Raw genomic sequence first — 9039 nt, forward strand, 5'->3', positions numbered from 1 at the left:
AGAGGTCTCCATCTATTTGTCAAGGTCACATGCTTACAAAAGCCACAACTTCAGTGTGATACAAACAAATCCCAGATTGACAGATGAGACATCTGCATAGAGTATGCAAAGTCTGTTGTCCTATGAATGGATTGCATTTATACATTTCCTTTTTTTTTTTGCAGTTTTGAAGGCACCCTACAATTTGCCTGTTAGTCTTGTTTAACATAGGAGGAGTTGAACCTATTATTCCTGAACCTAGATGCCATAACAGCACAAGTGCTTCTATCACAAAAAATAAAATAAACATTTTTTGATGGCAAAAAAACGATGAAAAACACAACAACTTTCCTCAGCAATGGAGATCTTCAATAGTAGGCCAGTCAGACCGGCTCCAAGCCTGGGGATAATTTATGAGTTACCGTAATCAAATTATTTAGGAATTTTGGACTTCCTAATGGTCTATAAAATACAGACTATTGTCAGTCTATTAATTATCCACCATGTCTACATTTGTAGACTGGAAAATCCCTGTCCCCCAGGTTGGCATTAGCATTTGCAACATTCATGGATGTATATTCATGGACATTCATGGATGTATAATAGATCCATGGTGGGAAAGCACACACTTCATCCCTGGCGGCGGGCGCTGCTGTTTACCGCTGATCTACAAATCATATCCCGAGTCCCTGCGCACATCCGGCGACGTCGTTACAAATCAGCGTCGAGTACGTCAACGCTCAGAACGTGACGTAGATTGGTTAACGGTGAGAGAGAAAAAAAAGGAAACGTGAACTCCTGAAGCTCGTCACTCCGCTCGTGTTGATTTCTGAAACAAAAGGCGAGTTAATTAACCAAAATGAACACCAATATTTACACGAGGCTTTAATTTAACTACCGAAGATGGTAGTTAAGCTTGAGTCAACTCGGGTGTCGCCGCCGCAGCTCGTTCAAGTGAACTACGGAGAAGAATGCCTCTGCTGGTGCGCGAGCTAGCTGCTGCCGCTAGCCTCAGGATGGGCAACTGAACGCTAACCGACCGGGGTGAAGGGGCAAAACATAACCGTACAATGACTGAGTCCTGAGAGCACTGTCTCTCGGAAAGCGCATCGAGAAAAGAGTTGAGTTTCGTGTGTGTGTGTGTGTGTGTGTTTAGCTACCTCCGAGCCGTTTGGTGTGGACACTGTTTACATGATGAAGAACTGCGAGTACCAGCAGATCGACCCGCGGGCGCTGTCGGTGTCGCCCTCGTCGGCGCAAAACGACGCCGAGAAGAAAGAGCAGCGGCCGCGGAGGAAATGGGAAGTGTTCCCGGGGAAGAACAGTTTTTTCTGCGATGGACGGATCATGCTGGCCAGGCAGAGCGGTGTCCTTCCTCTGACACTGGGCCTTATTGTTGTCACTTGTGGCCTTTTCTTTGCATTCGAGTGAGTAACAACAACATTGAAGGGTCTTTATAACATTTGTTTGACGGTGTTCCTGTGTCATACTTAGTGGTGTTACAGCGACAATACCCTATGCTGTGGGAGTAAAAAGTTGTTTTTGAACTGAAAAAGAGCTAAATCGCTTTCTTTTACAGTTGCCCATTCCTGGTGGAGCACCTGACCATCTTCATACCTGTGATTGGTGGGATGCTTTTTGTGTTTGTGGTCATCTCCCTGTTGAGAACCAGCTTTACAGACCCTGGCATCCTGCCGAGGGCCACCCCTGATGAAGCTGCCGACATAGAGAAGCAGATAGGTAAGTAAGGCATATCCTGGAATCGCACGCTTGCTGTGGGACAGATGGGGTAAAGGAGCTTTGCCATATGGGGGATCTCTGAGTTTGTCTTTGAACTGCAGACCAACACCTAAGCAGCTTATTCTAACCATCACGACTGAAGAGCACAAAAGCCACACATGTTTATTTTTCCCCTTTATTGTAGCATTTGTTGGTAGTGACTTGTATAGATCATAAAGTCTTACTGAGTCTCTCTACTTGTACTTTTTCATTTCCAGATACCTCAGGATCCTCAACATATCGCCCCCCTCCACGCACCAAAGAGATCCTCATCAACCAGCAGGTGGTAAAACTCAAATACTGCTTCACTTGTAAGATGTTCCGCCCCCCTCGGACCTCCCACTGCAGCCTGTGTGACAACTGTGTGGGTAAGGAAGTGTTATAAAGTTACCACTTATTTCAACCTCTCTAATTATACCTAACAACGTATTACCGTTGCCAAGAGGAACTTACAATACTGATTGCCGTTTTGAATGTGAATGCTTGGACAAACAAAACATGACGACTGTTGAATGAAGTGCTGTTGTGGCCATTATATTTGGCACTGAATAAACTGATGGATTCAGTACAACAGCTCTGTCATAAAATGTTTTCTTTTTGGTCAAAACTCCAGTAACATTTGTACTAAACATATGACTTCAGCTTGTAGCTTTCATCATTTTAATTTCTACCTTCACAAAGTTTAAATGGTCACCTTCTGGTGATATCGGTAGTGTGTGAATTCAGCCCATCCTTAATTGGATCAAACCAGCAAAGCAATGGTTTTAGGTAGAACAGTTTTATTGCATCACATTAAGCTGTACATATATCTCTTTAAGTGAGCATATCTAATACCAAGCAGTTATGCCAGGATCCACCCTGATCCCAGTTCTGTAGACTTACTTAGGAGTCTTTTCTGTCAGTTTCACTGATAGAAATAATTTACTTTACAGTACAATGTTTTAGATTTTGAGACTTGTTGCTCTTGTTCCCTACTACAACAACTAAAAAATGTGCCTCTAATATCTGCCATGTTTGCTGTTTTCTCACCCTCAGAACGATTTGATCACCACTGTCCATGGGTGGGCAACTGCGTGGGCAAACGCAATTACCGCTTTTTCTACAGCTTCATCATCTCTCTGTCATTTCTGACATCTTTCATATTTGGCTGTGTCATCACACACATTACTCTGCGTAAGTATTATTGCTCTGCCAGAAGTAACAGATATCACTCAGAAGCTGTACAGTGTCCTGTCGTGTTATCAAGAACCACTTTTTTTGTGTCTTTTTCTTTCTCCAGGTTCTCAAGCAGGTAAAAGCCTTGTTCAAGCCATTCAAGAGAGCCCTGCCAGATATCCTTTTTATTTAGCTCAATCTCAATCTGTTTGGGTGATGTCCTTTTGAAATTGTTTGTTCACTGCTGACAAAAAAGTTACACTGTTGACAAGGCGTTGCCCACTCAGACCCCTCAGCCTAAGGCCACGCTTAATAGGATCAGAGAGTTAGCATCTAGCAAAGCAGTGCTTTTAGGCAGATGGCCTTCCTGTAGTTGGTTTGCTGTCTCATGTCCTTGTGTGATGATGTCATTGACTAGACAAATATAGACAGCATGACTACAGAGTGGTTTGAGTTGTTATTCACAGACCGTGGGTGAGTTAATTTCCTCATGGTGTGCATGATAAGCATGACATTATGTCTTCTGGTCTCTTGTTTGGAGTCTTTTTGCATACACAGTTTTTTTCCATAGTGAATCTCATAGAGAAGATGATTTAATTTGATCCTTTTATGAACTTAAAGGATTTATATTTCATATGGAACTTATGGATGACCACCTTGGTGACTATTAACCATTAGAGGTTATAATATCATTCTTAGCCATTTTACAAATAACTCTGTGCTCACTGTGATGGATTACAGACAGTATATATTATTATAATGTCTGGATTATATCTAAGTAGTTCTGTTGCAATTTATATATGATGTTCTGATATTTAAAGATGATTACTAAAGATAGGTGTATATTATTAGCACTCTTGTGACGTTTGTGGGCATGCAAATATTTGCACAGGGTTAGACTTGATTCTTGATTCTGTACTGTGACCAAATACATTATATAATTGCACATTTATTTCTATTATAGTAAGTCATAAGATAATAATAATAAAGGCACAATCGAGCTGACGCAGAGAAAAACACCCAGGAAAATATGGCTGCTTATCTCGGTGAATTTGAATCATCTATGTAATAGTCAGAGGAAAACAACTTTGTCATAGATGTTAATCATGTTGCTGTATGTTAACACGCCTTGACTTTTCCTCGTGCACTGTGGTGGAGCTGGTGATTTGTTTCTTCTCCATTTGGTCTATACTGGGCCTCTCAGGCTTCCATACATACTTAGTGGCCTCCAACCTCACAACAAATGAAGATGTAAGTATGCCCCGGTGACACAGTTGAATTCACGATTGTTAAAATAGACCATACCCACTAACTGACAGTGTACCTTCTTTGTTTACTGTGCAGATAAAGGGCTCCTGGTCAAGTAAAAGGAGCGCAGAGGAGTCTGGGAATCCTTACAGTTACAACAGCATTATAACCAACTGCTGTGTGACATTATGTGGCCCCATGCCCCCGAGGTGGGTAGAGATGTCAGGGGTCCTTATCATCCCCCGCTCACGTTTTTCAGTCTGCCTCTTACTTATCACATTAACAGCTGTAAAAACATTTTCTCTGTTCAGTATCAGTGAAAACTCTTGGCCATTTCCTTCACAATAGCATCAGTTACAGTGCAGGCACCTCTCACGTTTAATCACATTGTAATATAATCTTCTGTTCTGTTCTCCAGTCTGATTGACAGAAGAGGCTTCGTGCCTCCCGATGAGGCGATCCCTGCTGCTTCTGCCTCGGAGATAGAGCTGCCACTATTTGCAGCCAAGAATGACGCACACATGGTAGGATGAACCAGCTTGTGGTCCCTCCCAAGTCCTGACTGTCGATAGCTCCTGTGTTGTTGTTAGCCCGCCCCCACCCCCCACCCCCCCGTGTGCCTTCTCCACAGTCTGTGTCTCCACTCCTTTATCCCTCCAGATCTCCAGATTCAGAACCTCCAGTAGAGTTGTCAACATGTAGTACTTTGCATCTGTGTCATGAAAGTCGCACATTTGACATGTTTTGCCTATGCAAATGGCAAGAAAATACCGTTGACTTGTTACAGTGAACGGCTCATTAAGTGGTCTGTGTTTGCATTTGTACATTACTCGGTCTCAGCTTACAATGGCCTGACACTGACCCAATATATAAAGCCAGATATTCGCAGTAGGAATGATTGAGATTGCTAATAATAGCTGGTGTTCAAGCTGCTGAAGAGGTAATTTATCACCACATGGCATTTTGAAGTAATATTGCTGTGTCATTCGTTCTTTTAGATGTAGAACAAAATGTCTGTGAAGCCACTCGAAACTCTGTTTGGCATCACTGAGCCGTTAAAAAAGCAGGAACGTGGGCAGAGAGTTTTAACAGCCAAACGTTTAACCATTTCTTTAGGTCACTGCTGTGTTGCTGAGTTACTCTGTCAGATTGCTGCAGCTGTGTTGTGGTCCTTTTGTACTCTGTGCTGACCGTGAACACATTAATTGTCACACTTTTAGACATTTGACTTGTGTTTGTTTGCTTACACTTTTAGGAATTCATCATGTTGCTGTATCTACCTCCCTGTTATTGTACTTCTCAGTTTGTTTTGTATGTTGTGGTGAAGGTGTGTGCACACAAAGGCCTTATCTACTGTTTTAATTTGGACATGCAAATGGTATTAGATCATGTTTTGTATTGGATTTATCAGCACTTTATCACGGATCATTTGTCACACGCCTTGAGTGCATTTCTCTCAATATTGTCAACATATCAAATATCTTAGGTATATTATTAGCTTTCTAAAAATCTTTTACTTATATTTGTATCTGCATCTTTTATTTACCTAAAAAGCATGATGAGTGTTTTTTATGTGTTAAATAAACATTATTTTTGTATTTTAAGGTTTTTGGTCTCTGTTTTAAGTTTACTTGCCTTTTCATTTTATCAAGTTTTCATGCACCTGACAGCAGGCTTTAAGATGTTTGGAAAAAGTTGTATCTTCTCAGGTTTTATTTTTTTTATGTCAAGCCTTATTAGTTGGTGAACAGTTGGATTTATTTATTGTGAACATTTGTGTTAATGGCAGGATGAAAGATTTGACACTCAGTGTTGTACTGTATCCATTCCACCCTGCTAGGAGGAGAACTGTCAGGATTTTGCTTTTTCCTGCACAGCCTGAAGGGCACTGCTGCATGTAGACGGTTGATGGTAAGAGTAGGGTTGAACGTTTAAACCAATCACAACATCTCTTCACTCGCCATTCACCGTGTCATCTTCCACATTGTAGCTGTTTGGGTGTGGAGTTGCAGTCATTTTAACATCTTTCTTTTTCCAAGTTTTTTTTGTATTGTTTGTTTTTTCCATAAAGCCAAATGCTGTTGAGTCAGATTTTGTGATTGGTTTGTAGCGATGCTGTGGATGGGTGCGCCGTCTTAATTTGATGTGCATGCTTCACTACCATTCATCTGTTCTCTTGTTAACATTTGCTCACTCACTCAGTCCTGGATGGAGCTCTTGTTTGAAGGCTGATGATGTTTCTCTTTGTCCTCTCCGTAGATAGATGACACATTTTCCATCATTTTTCTGGGGCTTTTATTGTGCATGTACGGTGATGCAAACCAAAACAAGTCTTTGTAAACTGTACCTCTCTTTCCACTCTGATCAAAGCCAGAAGAAACACAGGAAGAAGCCACGTCACTACACACAACACACACACACACACACACACACACACACACACATCTCTCTTTACCCTTGTTTAGTATAGTTGCATTGTCTGCATCTAACTCACCTTCTCCATGCCTCTTCATACGACTCTTTTAACAGTGCTGTAATTTGTGCAATCACGGCTTTCATTGTGCTTGACGATTTCAAAACTAATCCCTTTTAATCACAGTTCAAATTTCTCTGTACATGTCTTGTCTTACTGTTCGGTCACTGCAGCTTGGCCTTTTCACAACATAAAACCTATGATGTGGCCGGTTTCTATCCTGACTTGTCTGCTTTCTCCTCTGCTCTCACAGTGCACTCAGAGCACCAAGGACGTGCTGGAGAGGATGGTTCACTCCTCTGACTTTCATGGCCTGTGCCCCCCCGGCACCCCAAAGACCGCCCCTCTTGGCCCGGAAGCTTCCGGCGCACCGGCACCTTCCGCAGAGCCTTCACCTTCCACCGGCTGCTCGCAGCATTTCGACGGCGAGCCCATGGCCTCTTCCTGCCCCGTGTTCAGCAGAAGCGGCAAGAGGGACTCGCTGCACTCCATCAACCCGGCCTTCCGCCTGGCTTCCCCCTCGCCGTCGCTGAGCCGGGCCAGCTTGATCCTGGGCGATGCACCTGACATCGGCTTTATCCCACTATCCTGAGTGTGTACCCAGTAAACCATAGGAGAAAAAAGAGTCACAGTGGACTTATTCCAATGCTCTATCACTGGCAATGAATTTGACTGCAAAGAGACTACTTTACAACGGTGGTCATGATGCGTTGTTGCCATTTGGGTTCTCAAGATGTCATTATGAGTTGATTAAGTATTACCCAGAGGGCTTTTTCTGTTCTGAGTTAAATCAGCAATGTCCTACTGTATCAGTCCTTCAGGATGGAGGTTAATCTTAGTAACACTTGTAAGCACAATATAGAAATATTTTTTTAAACACCTTTTTATTCAAGATACCCAGAACATGCCTCCACACCTTCCACAGAACCTCAAGCCATACATCACAGCCACAGTGTTGAAGTTCCTGTTGATATCTTAATGCAAACGGGTCTTTAAATCAGAGAAAGCTTTTTTCAGTTTTGATTATGGATGCAAGAAGTACAGAAACAAGATTTTCACTGAAATGGCAAACTCTGGATAGTGAGCCATTTCAAGATGATCAGTTCAAGAGTTAGACTTATGTCATGTCTGATCATTGCCTGTCATTCTAGATCAATATCAGTGTCGTTGGGTGTATCCAGTGTCACATGACTAATCCTTTTGAAGGGAGAGGATGAGGTGCAGTTTTTGTTATATTTTTATTGTACGCATGTAAAAGCTTTTTCGCCCCGTATTTTCTATTCAGTTGTGCATGTCTTGTACATCAGATGCTTTTAAGCTTCATGGCAAATATGATTTCTTCTCGTGAGGTGTGTCACTTGATTGAAAGCTGATGCTTCAAACTGATTTTTACTCAGATTTATTCAGGTATGACTGGATACTTTATGACCGAAATGTGTAGTATTTACACACAATTGTATAATGTCCACTTTGTTGCTTTATTGGATGTTAAAACCAAGCAATTTTGCTGCTGCTGCTGCTGCTGCTGCTGCCTATGAGGGCGTGGACCGGAGTATTCATTGCTGAAACACTGTTGCTTATCTATGTGGTCTACTTTCAGTACGAGTGACCTTCTGCTTTCTTCTTTGCCTCAAGGCACATCGACAGTATGTTAACCTGTCATGAGCGTGTTGGTGATTAGAGCACAGGCTCGGTGCTCGACTGTTTCAAACAGAGTAATGTTTTAGGAATGTGGATGAGGCCTCTTCTCTTGCAGGGCGAGCTGTCGTTTTCATGACTGTGACCTTTAACTGCTCTTACAGCATGAAACTTGACCCCTGTCTGAAGGTAGGGCAGTTTCCTGTGAGAGTTAGGAGTTAGTTTGTGCCACTAGGGGGCAGGATGTGAATAAGGATCGCAGCCTTTTCAGAGAACACATTTTAGTAACATGAAAACCATTAGAAGAATGGCCTTGTGATGTTTTATTTATTCATTTGTGTTTTTTTTGTAATTGAGCGTTGAAGCTGTACATAGGTTGTGAGTTTGTGAAGAACCACTTTGCCATAGTCAATGGGTCGTTCTTTTATCAGTCTGCATCAAGATCCATAGTTTGTGTAGAGACAATTACAAGCAGTGCTTGTATGAACAGACTTGTTTGCATTTTGTAGGATGTAACAGTGGACCTGTAACATTAGATCAATAAAAGAAAAGATTGTTTTTGTTGAATCTGTTGACAGTTTTTTGTCTCTTCTTTCACCCAATGCTGATTTTTTTTTTTGTCCATGTGAAGGCTTTCTGAGTGCTTAGCAAAACCCTGCTCTCACTGCAAATTCATATCCCGCTAAACAGACCAATGTCAAAATATAGATACTATATACATAAACAGAAAATCAGTGATTATTGGGTTCATTCTGGTGGCTCCTAAA

General features: G+C 42.0%; 1 protein-coding gene across 2 annotated transcripts; it reads left to right on the forward strand.

Moving 5' to 3' along the window:
- Positions 1 to 740: 740 nt before the first annotated feature.
- zdhhc18a (zDHHC palmitoyltransferase 18a) lies at positions 741 to 8791 on the forward strand. 2 transcript variants are annotated; one of them, XM_083989393.1, is made up of 10 exons: positions 741 to 1406; positions 1559 to 1719; positions 1977 to 2126; positions 2794 to 2931; positions 3038 to 3089; positions 4062 to 4164; positions 4258 to 4370; positions 4580 to 4685; positions 6002 to 6072; positions 6888 to 6938. In XM_083989393.1, exons 1-9 carry the CDS (start codon positions 1171 to 1173, stop codon positions 6041 to 6043), a joined length of 1101 nt encoding a protein of 366 aa, XP_083845519.1. In that variant the 5' UTR covers positions 741 to 1170; the 3' UTR covers positions 6044 to 6072; positions 6888 to 6938. The 2 variants fall into 2 exon arrangements, with proteins under 2 accessions (XP_083845519.1, XP_083845518.1); XM_083989392.1 differs by lacking the exon at positions 6002 to 6072 and having other exon boundaries at positions 6888 to 8791.
- Positions 8792 to 9039: the final 248 nt, after the last annotated feature.

Source organism: Trachurus trachurus, assembly GCF_905171665.1.
Source record: "Trachurus trachurus genome assembly, chromosome: 16".
In the NCBI taxonomy this organism is placed as follows: domain Eukaryota; kingdom Metazoa; phylum Chordata; class Actinopteri; order Carangiformes; family Carangidae; genus Trachurus; species Trachurus trachurus.